Below are 16975 nucleotides of genomic sequence, written 5' to 3' on the forward strand. Positions count from 1 at the left end.
AGCAGGAGGTATCAGGAAAGACCTCCTACAAAATAAAGGATTGGAGAATACTGTATGAGTCCAACTCCATATAGACATGCAGGGCTAAGTATGGCCCATGAGTCACAGCCATGAATAGGACAGGGCAGAGGTGCACTCAGCCAGGACAAGCTGGTGGCAGCACAGGACTAAATCTTATCTGCCCAAATGGCACTCTTGCTGCCACATAACTGCAGTTTTGGGCACTTGAGGTTCCTGGCACACATTCACTTAATGATGCACTGGGATCTGTTTTCCAATCCCAACAATTGCACCTCCTGACAAACCACATTGTGCATAGCGAGATGCTCAATCTAGGGACTGGGGATCCAATCCCAGTCACACCATTACTATTTGCCAATATATAGGGGGAGTCTGACTGGGATAATGATCCTGACCTCCTCCTGCACTGGCAAGTAAAAAACCAGGTGCCTGGTGAACCACATGGGACTGCACCAGAGCTAGTTGGAGCCTGCAGTGCAGTCCTGGGGCTGAGACTGACAATCACTTAATTGTTGGTCTTAGGCCCAGGACTGCACCAGAGCTAGTTTGAGACATTGGTAGGGTCCTAGCTCTGGTTCCAGAGCCTTGACATACAAGCAAGATCAAGCTACATGGTAGGGAGCCTGTCACTTGTTCAGTTTAAGGCACAATGGAAACCAGCCACGTATTTAATATCAATAAATAATCTATTATGTATTATTATATATTTTTTGTAGAATAATTTTGTGATTTACTTCCCACTTTATCATGCCATTAATTGCCCAGATTACTATTCAAGACCCCATGGGCAGCTGGTGCTGCCTTAGTCGGGGGGGTGGGGGGGGGACACGTGCCCCCCATGTGACCAGTTCTGCAGACTGGGGGGTGGGCTCCTGCAGGCAATCCTGCAGAGTGGGGGGGAGGGGGTCCCCCCGGGTAATCCTGGAAGCAGCTGCAGCGATCACAGCGATTAGCCAGCGCTTGCAGGGGGGGCACTGGCACTCTTAGGGTATGCACAGCCACCCCCGTGCACCCCCCCACCCAACACCACTGTAAGACTTAATTAACTGGTTAATCAGATCTTAAGCATAATGTCCGCCATAGGCCTAACTGCTGTTCGTGATTTAGCTCTGCCCATGCTAGCATGCTCAGTAGAACTGTGCTCCAGGTGGGTAGCAAAATAGCATCATACAAGCATGTGTGTAAGGCTAGGAAAGTCCAAAAGACATGATGAAAGGAGAGGGAGCTGAGGAAGATCTTCCAACCTTTTAGCTCAAAAGGTAAGCTACTAGGAAGCAGCGTCCCAGGTTCTAGGGCCCTTCATTCAGAGGAGCCATATCCTGTTTGCCTGCATGCTGATTTCAACACCGGATCATAGTCCAGTCCTCCTCTTATAAGTGATCCACTGAGATACTAAGAGAGGGAGATATGTGGGGTCAGAAAGAAGGGAAGATATGTGGTGACAGGGATGACATCCCAGTGAGAGGGATGCTTCCTTAGCTGGAAGGCGCCACTGGGTTCTGGTCTATACCACTGCTCCCAGTGGGACAGAAACTTTCTCAGTGTTGCTTATGCAATGAATGTTAAATGCAAGGTGCATGGGGCCAACCTCAGGAGCAGTGCACGGGAAATGTCTAGCCCTAGTATCCAGCCTGTGGCACAAATGTCACAAGTGCACAGGCAACCTCTGTGTGTAGCACATGGAAGACTGGGGAGGGGACAAACAGAACAATAGCAGATTGGCAGGAAGCATCAAATCAAGCAAGAAGCACAGGGTAGGAAACATCAAATCTGCTGCTCAGCTGTCTAAGGGAAATGGATCTAAGTAGAACTTGGGGAGGGTGCAGGGCTAATTTGTGGCACACCTGCCAAAAACTTTGGGCCCCACTGACTAGTCCATGGCCTCAGCTGGGGGCTAAGGCCTGGATCCTCTGCTCCAGTGAAAATGCCCTAAGTTATAAGGTTAAAAGGTGGGAGCTCCTCCATTAAACTTCTGGCATGTGCACATGCAGGACAATTCTATTTTCCTACAGGGCAGAATATAATCACAAACTGTATGAACATTAGGGCTGTGTGAAATTTCACTGGCTGTTTCAATTCAACACTGTTTCGACTCATTTCAAGCTTGAAACAGTGAAATTAAATCAAAATGAAGGGCTTCGAAACAGCCTCAAAACAAAATTTCAAAACATTTCATGGTTTTGAAGCAGCCAACAGCAAGGTGGTGAGAGACAGGGGAGAACCAGGGCTGCACTCCCAGCAGCAGTGATCAGTGCCTGGGCTGACTCCCTATCCTCAGCCAATTTAGCAAAATTCAAAACAGAGTCAAAACAGCCTCACTGTTTCAACAAAGCAAAACAGAACAGCTCTTTCAAATTGAAACGAAAGTCGATACGAAATACTGTTCTGTCAAAACCTTGAAACTCAAGGTGAAACAGAATGGTGCTGTTTCGCACAGACCTAATGAACATGCCAAAAGCTACAGCTATGTGGCTGCCTACACACTGCTTTCTCACATAAAGTGAAACAGGATTTATTCTATCATCTTCTAGAAATCCGGTAACACTGTACAGCCTCTTCCTCTCTTGGGTACCAGAGCTGTTCTGGGGGCCAGATCTCCATGGCAGGGAAGAGGGTCAGGACATGGACTTGTTTCCCCCCCTAGAAAATTGTCAATACCTCTGGATAGAAAGGTCAGTTTGTGTCCCTTAGGCACAAGGTACATGAGGCCAGAGAAAAAGACCTAGTGCTGTATAGCTGTAATAATTAGGGGTGCTGTAATAAAGAATTTTTGGGCTCATAATTGGTCTAATTTTTAACAAGCCATATTGGTTGATACTGATCCAATTCTGATATGCAGCTAGGCAACATGAAGAGTGGTGTCTGGCTAGTAAGTCTGTTATGAAGGAGGTGGGGAGAAGATCGAGGCCCCTGCAGAGAGGGAGGGAGTATGGCTGGCCCTGGGGCAGGGAAAGATGCTGCAAGGCTGGGGTGGAGCAAGGGATAGAGCTGTGAGCATCTCATCCAAGGGGCATGTGGGGGGATGGCTCCCATTGCTGCATGCACCCTGAGAAGGCATGGAGCTTGCCCCCGGATCTGCGTGCAGGGTGAGGGTGGACTGCCACTGCGGGCTGGGACCAGGCAGCACCAAGCTCCTCCTGGTGTGGGGCTGGGCCAGGCTGTGCTCGGGGCAGGCAGCAGCAGCTATGGGAGGGTGCTATGGGGGGCATTGCAGCCACCACAAAATTCACTGTAGCCTTCGTTCCCAGCACCACCGTTGCCTGCCTCAAGTGCAGCCCAGCCCAACCCTCACCAGGAAGAGCCTGGAGCTGCCCCAGGCCCAGGCTGCAGTGGTAGCATGCCCTTGCCCTGCACACAGATCCAGGAGCACATTCCCCTCATTCCTTCCTGGGGTGCATGCAGAGGCTGGAGCTTCCCCCCCACTCTGTATCCCCGGACTCAAGATTTAGCTCTCTCCTGCTGATGTGTACCAGCAGTAGCAGGCTATGCATGGCTGTCATAAAACATGATAATGCTGAGGCAATAACATTGAGAGGGTTCCTGTCTAGTGCAATGGTTGTCAGCTGGGGGTATGCATACTCCTGGGGGTACTTAAAAGGTTTGTAGGGGGTATGCAGGTGAACGCATGCATATGTGAAGCCATAGTGCAGCATGCAGGCAGCCAGGAGTGCAGCCCAGCCACATGGAGAGCAGCTGGGTCGTGCTGGTAAGTCTGCTGTGGGGGAAGGGAGCGGGGCCAGGAAAAGGACTGCTGCCAAGGTGGGGAGTGGGACTGAGCTGCATGGGGAGGGGGCGATTCCTGCTGCTATTGTAGCAAAACCCCCAGTTTTTCTTTTTTTATTTATTTTAAAATGCATTCCCTCCCCTTCCCCAACCATTTCTGACTTTTTCTCTCCTTCTCTATTCCCTATAGATAAGTATAAATAAGTTAAGATGTACGATAAGCTTTAACATTTTATTTTAGGTAGTAAGTTTTATTTTTCTCTCCCCCCTTTGGAAATAATTTACTTGATATTTTGATATTGATACACACTGTTTTATAAGTGATAATCATTATGTTTGTATTGCTTTTATATTGTATGGTTACTGTTTTAGGTCTGTATATATGTAAGTTAGTGTAAGTGGTCAAGTTTCCATTTATTATGTCAAGCCTCCATCTTGTGTCCTCTGCCAGGGCATCCCCTGTGTTGCAACTGTATGAGTCATGTACCCCTCCCGTGTAAATTGGTTCCTGGATGAATGAGAGTGATTGGGAATGATTGAAATACAATGGTAGCAGGCCTCTACTGAAAGGCCTGTAATGACCAGGCCATCACCGTGCATTGATTCATCCAGGAACCATGGACCTCATCCAGGAATAGAGACAAGAACCCAGCATTTGAAAGACAAAAGACCCTGCAAAACCAGCAACTCTCACCATTACAGACACCCGAAACTGCACATCCCTGCAGGAAGCACACATGCTCAGTACACCAGGGGCTGACCCTTGCCTGGGCATGCCTCCTGTCACTAGGGTCACACAAGGTCTACCCCTATAAAAAGGGGCAATGAAGACAGACCCAGTGGGATGCCCTTTCCATCTGGACCAGCACCATGCCACACCACCTATCCACCCAGAGGCCCTGCTGACAACCCCCTTCTGGACAACACATACTAGGTAAGGACCCCTTTCCATCCTGGATAGGTAACTATTATCCCCTACCCCCTCTTCAACCAAGGACTTGGACTCTGCTTCTCTTCCCTATCTGGACTCCAACTCTTCCACTGAATCTCTTTCTCTTGCTGCCATTGTGAGTGCTTGTGTGTGTATGTATGTGTGTGTGTTTGAACCAGTAACTTCATGGGGCTGTGTAGTGTGTTATCTGTTTAATAAAACTGTTATTTCGACCCCTGAGTTGGGTTTTGTTTTACTATGGTTTGGCCCTGCTCCAAGCTCTGCTCCTTGTCCCTCTAACTTCTGTCTCATTTTTCCCTCTCCTGCTTCTGGCTCACTGCCACCTCCAGCACCTGTCCTGAGCTCCTCTCTGCCTCCAACTACCCTGTTTCTCTGCCACTGTCTTATCTCCACTGCCTTTTCTTTTTCCCCTGAGCAACCAGGTTTCTGCCTCCGTTTCTTTCCTGGCTGTCTCCTCCTTGCCACCACTTATCTGCCCCCACCAATATCTCAGCTGTCTGCCTCACTTTCCAGCCCCAGTCTACCTAAAGTAAACCCAAGCCTCAGTTCCTCAGCCAGCTTCTCTGTAGTCCACCAATTCTAATTCTGGTTCTGGCAATTTTCACTCCCTGCACTTTAACTCTTTCTCTCTCATCTGAACCTTCCCCCAAGTATCCCAGGTACCCCAAGCACACACATATACACTGTACCATCCAAGTTAGGAACTTAACTATGTGTATGTGTAGGTGGGTCATATGTGTGTGAACTGGTGTGTGTGTGTGTGTGTGTGTGTATGTGTGTATGTATATGTCATTGTGTTCATTATATACGAATTAGTGATCTGTGTCTAACTTTTGGGGTGTATAGTGTATGTGCTTAACTTGGTGATAGGTATGCATGTACCTACGCTGGTGTGGATGTGTATATGCCTGAGCTGGTAGTGTGTGTGTATATGCACCTGATTTGTGTGTTTGTATATGTCCAATTGTGTCACACCCTCCTGTCTAACAGCGCAATATTGAGATCCTGAGAGTTGGCCTGACCCCACAGGGCGACACTATGTGTACCCTGGGAGGGCCTGACTCGGCAGCACCTGTCCTTGCTCCAGTCCCAGCCCCAACCCCGCTCCCTCCCTTATCAAGAGCGCCTACAGGAGTGGGGCTATGGGGAGGGGACTACACCCACCCCAAAATTCACCACAGCCCCCCAGCCCTCCCTCCCAGCACCACTGCCACTGAAATACACTGATACAGTAGGAAATATACATAGTCCTGGTTGTAGCATACTGTAAGATCACACCATACGCTCTACCTGGGTTCCACATATACATAGGAATTTGTAAAACCATGGGTGTACCCCAGTTCTATCAGGGGCTAGGAGACATACACCTACCTCATGGTGTACAGGAGGGTGCCATTATCCACTAGGCGCAGAAGCTTGTTGGGTGTGGTCATGTTGTGAGCTACTGATTTCTTGCCATTGTGAAAGAAGGTGTCAGGGGTCCAGATCTTGCTGGCCAGCAAGTTGTTAAGGGGTAGCACCTTCATGGGGCCATCAAACTTTAGCCTTTCATCTCTCCAAGACTGACGGAAAAAAACATCAATGGTGTATTCCTGGAATGGAGAAAGGAGAGTGAATCAAACTGTATCTTACCCAGTTCTTCATTGTAAACTATCCAATAGATTCAAAAGGTGAAAAAAACTCCTTTCATTGGGTGGGCTGATTTTTATTTCTTTACTCATGATTGTTTTTGGATATGAACTAAGAAAAGCAAAGGATATTTAGCAGGGTTACTTTCTCCAGGACAGGGAAAGTTCTAGGGGCTAGGCAGCTTTGCTACCTGGTGTATAATGATTTCACACATCTGCTAGCGCTGCATGCAATGGCTGTGTTTTGATTCAGTTTTGGATTTGGCCATTTTGGAGGACAGTGATTCATTTCGGTGTTTCTGATCATTTTCCCATATTGTTTCGCTGGATCTGTTTGGGAGATTCAGCTCTGCCAAATCTATTCTGAATCTGTTTTGAACAGGCTGCAAGGGAAGCTCCACACAGTCCTACCCAGCTGGGTGGGGCTTGGGGCCAGGGACTTGGAGCCCCAGCAGGGAGTAGGATGGGTCAGTGGGAGGGCAAGGGCTGGGGAGGGGGAGGGCTGCTGCCGTCTGTGCAGGTGAGGAGACCTATGTGCAGGTTTCAGATCCCTGTCATGCTGGGTCACAGGGCAGGGAAGCAGCCAAAGAGGTGAGCAACCCTGCTGGTCCCTGCCATGTGACTTGGCTGCACAGGGAGCATAGATCCATTCCAGGGGTCTCCTCACCACTGCTGCCTGCCACACTGCTCCCATGATGTGGGGCTGTGTGGGGTGGGCAGCAGCAGTGAGGAGACCCCCGTGGATCTCTACTTTCTGCAGAGCCAGGTCATACAGCAGGGTAGTGCTGGTCCCTGCCATGCAACCTGGCTCCCCAGGGATCACAGATCTGGAGATGCACAGAGCAGGCAGCAACAGGGAGGAAATGCTGGCATGGATCTCTGCTTCCTGTGGAGCGAGGGACTGCCCAGCCCCTGGTTTGATTCCCCAGCTCTTGGTTCGATTTCTCCAGCTCTTCCTGGGGGCCATGGCCCCTCAGATCTGCATACTGGGTTTCAGCAGGCTTCCACTGCAGGCTGGGGCCAGAGGCAGCACCACAGTGCGCTCAGCATGGGCTGCACCGAGTGGCTGCCACAGGCCCCAGCCTGCAGCGGCAGCCTGTTGAAACCATGAGCACTGAGTGGGGGCCCACACCTTCCTGGGAAGAGCTAGGGAAATAATCAGAGAGCTGGGGAATCAAACCATGGGGTGGGGACCCAGGAGCTAGATGTCAATATCAGAGCAGTCCTTCCCCTCCTCCCTCTTCTTAGTTTTTGTTTTCCTGCGAGCCCGGCTCCAAAACATTTGGAGCCTTCTGATTCATTTCAGAGCTGTTTTGGAGCCTTCTGTTTTGATTCAGATTCGGTGTTCCAGGCGTTCGGTGGCCTGAAACACCGCCGAATGAAACAGCTGCTGAAATTTCGCACAGCCCTAATATCCACACAGCAACACCTTTCATCCCAAAGTACATTCCAGATTTAGATATATATTTCTGGCATCCTATAGCAATCAGTGAAATACAGCTTGCACTAGAGTGGTACCCCTCAGTCATTCTGTGTCAGCAACATCATACAGAAATTTCAAAATGGGAAACAGAGAATGCTGTGCCTCACTGAAGTCACCCTGGGAGTAGAGGAGATAAAAAAGAATTACCTGGGTCAATATCTGGCCAAGACATCAAGGATTATATCCTATTAATGCAAAAATACTAGAAGCACTTGTAGTGACCTTGAGCTTTCAAGGTTACCGCCCACCCAATGCCTTTTAATTAAGCAATTTATCCAAGACCTCAACAATATACCATTAAAAGTTCTTACAGAACTTTTTTTTTAACACAAGAGCAGACATTATTAGCTAATGTTATGGCCAAATTCCAATTGGACTGATTACATTTTGCCTCTGTAACTTCACTTTGCTAGTTTAGGTGGAAGCAGAGGCTGACAGCTTCAAAAGCAGGTGCCCAAAATTCTGCATCTATAACCAGTTGGAGGCACCTTGATAATACTGGTCTACTCCTGCAAGGTGCTGGGCAGCTACAGGTCCTAATGATTTCAACATGTGTAGGTAGATACAGATTTAAATGCTTTATTTTCTATAATCACAGTGAAGGCACTACACTCTTTTTTTAAATTTCCAATCCTAAATTTTTGTTCAGTGCTGCCAAGTGCTGTTAAAGAACTACTACATTTTACCCCAGAAGTGGCTGCATTTTGGTGGTAGTTCTGAGTGGCTCCTGTATTAGAATTCAGGATCTTTAGGAATTCAGGTTATGAATTAAGGGACCTTCAGGGTGAAAGATGTAAGCTATTATATTGTCACCAATTATTTGATAATCACCCATGGCTCGCTATTCTAACTGGATTAATAGTATATACATATTCTTTATTAATTATGAGAAAACAAATGAGTTTCCTTAAGAACAAAGTATCTAGAAGCTGAAAATATATTTTTGGGCCTGGAAAATATGAAAACTAGAAATGAACAGGATATATGGGGCCAAATTAAACTGTGGTGTAACTTTATTGAGGCCACTGGGGTTGTGCCAGACTGCATGTGGCTTTTTAGGACACGGGCACCTGGGGCATGCAACTGTGAGGTAAAGGAGGGTGCAGACTCAGAAAGTGACAGCTGCTCTGTGGTAACTGCCCTTGTGCACTCCAACGTACCCTGCTAAAAACAAATCTTACCCCTTAATGAAAAATAAATGAGAAAGTGCCAAGCTGCTGCAGGCAAGCTTTCATCTGCTGCAGGCATGTATGAGGCCAGTTACTGTGTAGCAACTAACTCACTATAAAGCCCCACCCTAGCCTCATGATGACTCGACTTGCCTCGGCACTAAGACTTTGAGCTTTTGTCTTCATCTGGTATAAATTGATAATGCACCATTGTAGTCAAGGATGTAATACTGATTTATATCAGATTGCCACCATTTTATGTTTATTAGAAAAATGCAGCTATTGCAAACATCACCTTGAGGCAGGTGCTGCTGGCCACATGATATGAAAGCCTGCGATCAGGTTCTGTCCTTACGTAGACTCAGGCAATAACTGTCAATCAAATAATAAGGCGGGCCTGTTGCACAGAAAACCCCCAGAGTGACCCAGACAGTACTCAGCTGGGGACCTTTGCTCCCCTGGCCTCTCTTGCATGCAATTACCTCTGCATTTTATTCCCCAACTGACAGTCCGACCCTAGCCTCTTTAGGACCTTGACGACCCATACATAATTTTTAATAGAAAGCATGACAACAGCTTGTTCTACATCTCCAAAGTCCCCCAAATTATTCATCCATACCTTGGACACAAATCAAGTGAAACAAAGCCCTCCACTCCAGTCCTTCAGTGTTGGTTACTGTGGCAGCTGTGGGACACCACCACCACTGATGTGTGTGGTGAGCTAGATAGCACCATGCTTTTAGCAGACCTCCACATTTAAGTATAGTAAGAACTGACTGTTATCAGGTCACTGTGCCCCACAAACCAGCATGCCCCACTTCATTTCCACCCCGAGCTGCCTTTCTGTAATACTAGCCAATTGCCCATCAGGAATGATGGGTGGGGGGGAGCCCACTCTCCCTTTACTTCCTGCTGCCTGGGGTCTGGGCCCACTCCTCCCTCCCTACCGCAGTGGCAGGGGAAGTGGAGGAGTGGGCCTGGGCCTGATGTGGGGGAGGACCAGGCCTGAGGGGGAGAAGCCGGCCTGCTGTGGTGGGGGGAGCAGCAGGCCTGAGCTGACCTGGCGGTGGCAGGGGAACAGGTAGAGCAGGCTCAGAGCTGACAGGGTGGGAGTGGTGGAGGAGAGGGCCTGGGCCCGAGGTGGAAAGAAGGCCCACTTCTTCCCCTCCCCCAGAAGCTGCCGTGTCGGGCCATTTCAAGTCAGGCACCGCTGCAGCAGGCCTCCTTCTCCTCCCGCTTGGGCTTGGTTCTCCTCCATCCCCACACTGGGCCCTCATTGGACCAGGTCTGCTTCTCCCCCTGCCCCCCCCCACAGTTGTGGCAGGATATCTTCTCCTGCCCCCCTTGAGCCCAATCTTCCCCCACACCCCTCGCATTAGACCCAGGCCCAGACCCGCTCCTCCCCTCCCTGCCTCACTGCTGCATTGGCCCAGGCCTGCTTCTGCCTCCCACTGCCACGGTGGACCTGCTTCTCCCCCCATCCCTTGTGCCAGGCCCAGGCCCCCTTCTATTTGGGGTCTGGGACTGCTTCCCTGTTCCCTGCCACAGCAGCAGGGGGAAGGTAGGAGCGTGTGCAGGCTCGCTTGTCCCTTCCTTGCCTCCATGGCCAGCCCTGCAAGCAGCAATGACAGAAGGGGGGAGGGGTGGGCCAAGGCCAGTACCAGTGGCCTTCCCCCTCCCCCCCCAGCATCCCGATCCCGCTCTGGCCCTGTGCTACAGCTGCCATTACCTCCAAGGAGCAAGGGGGGAGGGGGGGGAGGCCAGCTCCAGTGGCCTCATCCCCCCTCCACTCCATCATCACCACCTGCAGGGAGCAAGCCTCACCCCCCCACCCCCCCCCGTTCCATCTGCTCTGTTCCCGTCACCTCTAGGAAACGGGGGAGGATGGGCTAGACCCCTGTGTCCCCACCATCATGGTGGTGGGCTGCCACCTGTCCGAATGCTTCTTTGTGCTCTGATTGGCTGTTTTTCAGCCAATCAGAGCCCAAATAAAGCATTACGGACAGACAGACTTAGGCTTTTATAATATTAGAATAGCTATTATAATAACTGAATGGTACTCAACAGATATATGCACCATTCCCTCTTACTGAGTCTACTCTATCTTTCAACAGTGATAATGCTGCATAAAGGAATTACTTAAGGTCACCTGGTTAGTGCACTAGGCTAGAAGTTCCTAAACTTTTTCTTACTGCATACCCTTTTTCAGATTCACCAGCTGCCAGCATATCCCACAACTGAAAGAGACTTGGGTGTCATGATTAACCACAAGATGAACATGAGCCACTAATGCATTTCTGCAGCTGGCAAAGCAAACAAAACTCTGGCTTGCATCTACCAATGCATCTCAAGGAAGACCCAAGATGTCATCCTCCTACTGTACTTGACCTTGGTGAGACCACAGTTGGAGTACTGCATCCAGTTTGGGGCTCCACCATTCAGGAAGGACATGGAGAAGCTTGAAAAAGTCCAGAGGAGAGCCACACACATGATCAGAGGATAAGAGAACTGGCCTTATGAAGGGAGGCTGAGAGCCATGGGACTCTTCAGCCTGGAAAAGCACAGGCTCAGGGATGACTTGGTGGTAGCCTATAATTACATAAGGGGTGTGCATCAGGATCTGGGGGAACATCTGTTCACCAGAGAACCCCAAGGGATGACAAGGTACAACGGTCACAAACTCCTGCAAGATCATTTTACGCTGCACATAAGGAAAAACTTTTTTACTGTCCAAGCCCCCAAGGCCTGGAATAGACTCCCCCAGAGGTGGTGCAAGCATCTACTTTAGAGACTTTTAAGAAACATTTGGATGATTGTCTTGCTGGGATCCTTTGATCCTAGCTGACTTCCTGCCCCTTGGGCAGGGGGCTGGACCTGATGATCTTGTGAAGTCCCTTCCAGTCCTAATGTCTATGAAATATTTTAACCACTTAAATACCAATTATAATGAAAACTAAATCCCCCATTACACAGTTTCTCCCATGTACCCCCCAGAGATGTCTTGCATACCCCCAGAGACCTGTGTATTAAGGCTGTGTGAAGCTTCAGTCCCTGATTTGATTTGGCAGAGTTTTGGTCTGATTCAGTGGCCAAATCTCCAAATCTGAATCGAATCAAAGGACCCTTTAATCTCTCCGAATCGAATTGGAGCCCTCTGAATCAATTCAGAGAGATTCAGAAAGATTCAGAGGTTTGGACAGGGAGACAGCTTTAAATGTTTTTTCTACATACCTCTCAGTAGCAGGGCTTCATGAACACTGTGATGCTGGAGTGCATGGAGTGTCCCACAGGGGCATATGGGGCTCCCTAACGTGCTCGGCAGCAGACTCAGAAGTGGACCAGAAGCACTTCCAGTCCACTTCCACTTTTGCTGGAGAGCATGCTGGGGGGGCCCCCTCATGCCCCTGTGGCTCGGTGACTGGTGCCTCCTGGGTCTGGGGGGGTACCCAGGGTCCCCCCATGGCCAATTGTTACGCCAGGGGGCATGTGTGGGGGGGGGCCCTATGCACTTCCTGGCAGACCCAGAAGTGGACTGGAAGTACTTCTGATCCACTTCTGGGTTTGCTGCCCAGGACATGGAGGCCCCCCCGCCCTGCACTCCTGTCAGATGCTGTATGCGCCCCAGCATCACAGCAATCACAAGCCATGCTTGGTATCTCTAGGTATGTAGAAAAAACACGGAAAGCTGTGTCTGTGTCTGAATCACTGATTCTATGAATCAGCATCAAATCTTCAGATTCGGCTGAATCAAATTGGGGATGGTGATCCAAATCAATGAATTGAATCACTACCCTGATTCGAGCCAAATCCGAATTAAAGAGGGCCCTCTTTGAACACCCCTGTTGTGTACCATAGTTTGGGAACCCTTGCACTAGGCTGTCTCTTGGCTGGAATCAGAACTGCTCAGATGCATTGTCTGGAATCTCTGTTTAGCCCAGGGAAATTTGGGGAAGGGCAAATTTGGCTGGAGCTTCCACAATGTTCTGTGTCGACTACTTTAGAGATGCCTTGGTTTCTTTGCTGTCTGGGGGCTCAATCAGTCATGGTCCACTGGAGCCAAGCTGGCCCATGAGGCCAGCCTAAGTTCATAAGCTTCCATAGCCAGTGGCACACTTGGGAGTGATGTTGCTAGCCTTTAGGACCAGATACTTCTGACTCTGCCTGAAAGGTCAGGTACCTATTTACGGCAGGGTCAGCAAGTCCGGAGCAAAGTTCAAACTCCTGGCTCAAGAGCTGTACTGACAAGTCTTAACCACTCTGCTGTTATCCCCTTTCTGATGTAATATTCTTTATTATACTTGAGTATCCTGGTATCTTACACACTACAGAGCTACCTTTATACCCTAACTTGTGGTCCATAATTACACGACACCATGTCAAACACAGACTGGTAAATGAGAACCCACATGTCCTATCATGCCATCCCTTCCCTATACTAACTCAGTCCAGCCTTAAAGAGATGCAGGTTCCTTGCCCCTACAACCTCGCTTCATTCCAAAACTGCACTTCAGTTAGAAATTGGTAGAAATCTTGTCATTCCCAGTCTAAATATATTTGTAGTTAGTCTATGGCCATTCTCAACCTTAAGCCGGTGTTCCTTTTCAGCCTAAAAGCTCTTTACCTCCCCTTATATTTACTTCACATATGTACTTTGTATAGAGTGATCTTTAAAGTAAAGATCTTTTAATCTTCTTTCCTAAGAAAGGGTCTCTATTCCTTTCACTATCTTAGGGGGCCTTTTTTAAATTAATTCCAGTTTAAGTTAATATTTTTCTTTAAAGTGGAAACCAGAACTACACACAGGACTCTAAATCAGGTCTTAAAGATGCATGCCCTATGCAATGGTATTAGTAGCTCCTCATCTCTCTACCTGTCATGTCTCCACACCTAGTACACCCTAGGATTGCACTGGCCTTTTTCACATCAGGATCACACTTGTGGCTCATGGGCATCCTGCAATCAACTAAGACAGCCAGGTCTTTGGTCTATTTCAGAGGTATCCAGTCTATGAGCTTGTGATAGATGTCTCCAGTCTTTGAGCCTGTGAGTCCCCTCTCTGGCCTCCTTTTCCAGGTGAGGTACAATCCTTCTGGTCTTTATACAAACCAAATCTTTCTCTGGCTCCAAGCTTCCCTTCTTGAGTTACCTGCTACACCTTGTTGTTAAATCAATGGAAAAGTCCCTGGGGAAGAGGCATAGCAGCTCTCGTGACTGAGACCCCACAAGACTTCCTGATGTGTAGTCTCCTGAAGCTTCTTAGCTGCTGGTCCTCTCCTTACAATATCCTTCAGAACTTGTTAACCATCCTCACAGGACTCACTGTTATCAGTCATATGCCTCTAATCTCTGTCAGGTAGTTCCAGCACCAGGCTTTTTCTAAGGTTTTTTTTCAATCCTTCACATAAGACCTGCTTATTCCTGGCCTTTCTTCTGGCCTCCTTGTGTTGGAGCCAAAATGGTTCTAGACCATGGTATTGTCACCTAGCCCCTATAAGTAGGTCAGGAGATGAACCTTCTCTGACCTCTGGATTAGTATCATGCACAGTAATACCTAGAAGCCACTGGAAGATGGTACCCAGTGAAAACCTCAGGGCTGTGTGCAGAGCCCTGGCGTGCCGTGCACACTACGCTTATGTAAAAGTATTTGATTAACAGAAACTGGGTGGCTGTGGGTGAGTGTGTAAGGGACAGAGTGTGTGGTCTGTCTGGGTGGTGCTCTGTGAGAGGAGAGCAAGAGGTGTACGAGAGGCAGAGCTGGTCCACAATTTTTGGGGGACCCCTTCAAAATACAGTTTTGGGGGCCCTGATGCAAAGAAGCTGGGGTCGGCTGGGGGAGGGGAGATGGTGAGCAGCTGAAGAAGTAGCAATGGCATCAGCGGGCAGGGGTGGGGGGTGGCAAGTGGCTGGATGTGAAGCCGGCCTCAGTGGCATGGGGGGAGGGAGTGTGGTGGTAAGCAGCCAGAAGCAGGGGGCCCCTTGGCTGTGGGCCCCCCTGTGGCCACAGGTTTCACAGGATAGGATGGGCCAGCCCTAATGAGCGGTAAAGGTAGTGTTTGTGCGTGTAAGTAGTGGAGGTGGCTTTGTGGACGATTGGTGCAGTATTGTGTCTATGGATTGTTTGGTGTTGTTGTTTGGCCAATGTTGTGTTCTGCAGGACCAGGCCAGCAATAGAAAGCACCTCAATGGAGGCCATTGATCTAGACAGCATAGCGGAGGTCCACACCATTTGACTCCAGCACATTTCCATCTCCTACCCCTGATGATCTAGAGCTGATTGTTGCTTTAGTCAGCTCCCCAGACTTTCTCCCCTGGGTGTGCTGTGAACATAAGTAGCAGCTCATAATGCTCTTGTTGGTATAAGTATCACCCCTCTCCCCTGGGCATGAAGGAACAGGGATCTGATCCTTCCAGTACAGGTGAAAGGAACCTGTATCACCTTGTCCACACACCTGTGTGTGTGTTTATTAGGATTGTAAAGAATTCTCTTGAAATGGTAGAATAAGATCTATTTATCTATGTGTTTATTAGGATAGTTAAGGGTTATATAGAAATCATAGGATAAGATGTAATTACCTGTGTTATCTTTCTCCTTCCTTTCCCTTTTCATTTCTATAAATACTTACCTGTGTTTTAATAAACTGTTTATGTGTTTCAGTTCAGCTCCCTTGTCTGTAAGATTTATTAATTAGCCATAGCACAGGCCAAGTCACCTGGCTAGTAATTGATAGATATGCCTGGCTCGTTTGCCAAACATGGGAGGGGCCAAATGTCACCCCATTGGACTGGGCTATTTAGGTCAGCCATTGATTTACCCATTTTAAGCAGAGACTAATCAAGTCCAGCTTCAACACTTGAGTCCTTTCAGGTATCTCTTTGCTCCAGAAGCAGGAGAATCACTTCTTTGTAATGGTTTTGCTGGAGGTGCATCAACTGATACATGCCAGAGTGGTGTTGGCCCTGCTGGCTACCGCATTGCACTGCCAGCTCATGTTCATACTGCGATCAATTAAGCCTAGGTCTGCATTGGCAAGTGATGTGGGATCTTCAGTCCTGCTGTCTGATGAGAGGCAGCAGTTGCACAAGCACCCATGTCACGGATTTTGCCTGTCAGCAGCTAGGGGTGCAGGGCCCAAGGACCCAGAACCCCTGCACATATCTCCTTGAAACTTGTCAGGCTTCATGGCCTCAGCAGGGGCTAGCAGGCTTGCAGCTCTCACCCTACTGAGCCTTAACACACACAGTGTCACACCCATGTCATGAGTTTTGCTTGTCTGCAGCTTGAGGTGCAGTTTCTCCCAAACCCCTGCACCTATCTCCTTGAAATTTGGCAGACTTTGTGGCCTCAGCAAGGGCTAGCAAGCCTGCAATTTTGACTCCACTGTGGTTTAACACACACGTGACATGAGTTATGCTTTCAAGAATTTGGGGTGCAGTTCTTCTGAACACCCTGACACATGGCAGGCTTCATGCCTGGGGCTACCATTCCTGCAAGTTTCTTCCAAATCAGGCCAGAAATGACCAAGTTATAGGCTGTTTGACCTTCCCCATTATATACTATGGACGAAATGTCGAAAGAGTTTTGCTGTTTCAACGGAATGGAAAGGAACAGCTGAAACAGAATTCAGAACAGAACACTGTTCCATCAAAACGGCAAACCACGGGTCGAAACGGAACGCCGCTGTTTCGCACAGCCCTAATACCTGGCTCAAGAAGACCTTGGAATAGGCTCCAAGAATCCATTTCCAAGAACAAGAGAAAAAATCACATTGTAGGTTCTTCTCTTCTTAGCTGTATTCCCCCGGGCTCCTCCCAAGTGGCCACAGAATACAACACTTTGGGATTCACCCCCTCCTGGGGGCTGCACTTGGAGCCTATTCCAGGCAAGCACATGATTTATAGTCACAGTCTTCTCCATCCAGATTTGCTACTAAACTTCATCCCAGAGAAACACTGAAATCTAGACCAGGTTCTTCTACATTCTCCAGGGTACAAAAACCTT

The 16975-nt window shown here is 48.7% G+C and overlaps 1 protein-coding gene across 2 annotated transcripts in view; it reads right to left on the bottom strand.

The window, feature by feature from the left end:
* Positions 1-16975, bottom strand: part of LOC149858313 (gamma-aminobutyric acid receptor subunit alpha-3) — a 192625-nt gene that overhangs the window by 73249 nt on the left and 102401 nt on the right. For both annotated transcript variants that reach the window (XM_090059539.1, XM_090059540.1), the window contains one exon: positions 6068-6288. In XM_090059539.1, the coding sequence (XP_089915665.1) occupies positions 6068-6288 (221 nt within the window). The remainder of the gene's footprint in view (positions 1-6067; positions 6289-16975) is intronic.

This window comes from Crocodylus siamensis, chromosome 8 (assembly GCF_052110815.1).
Source record: "Crocodylus siamensis isolate JL-2025a chromosome 8, ASM5211081v1, whole genome shotgun sequence".
Classification (NCBI taxonomy): Eukaryota; Metazoa; Chordata; order Crocodylia; family Crocodylidae; genus Crocodylus; species Crocodylus siamensis.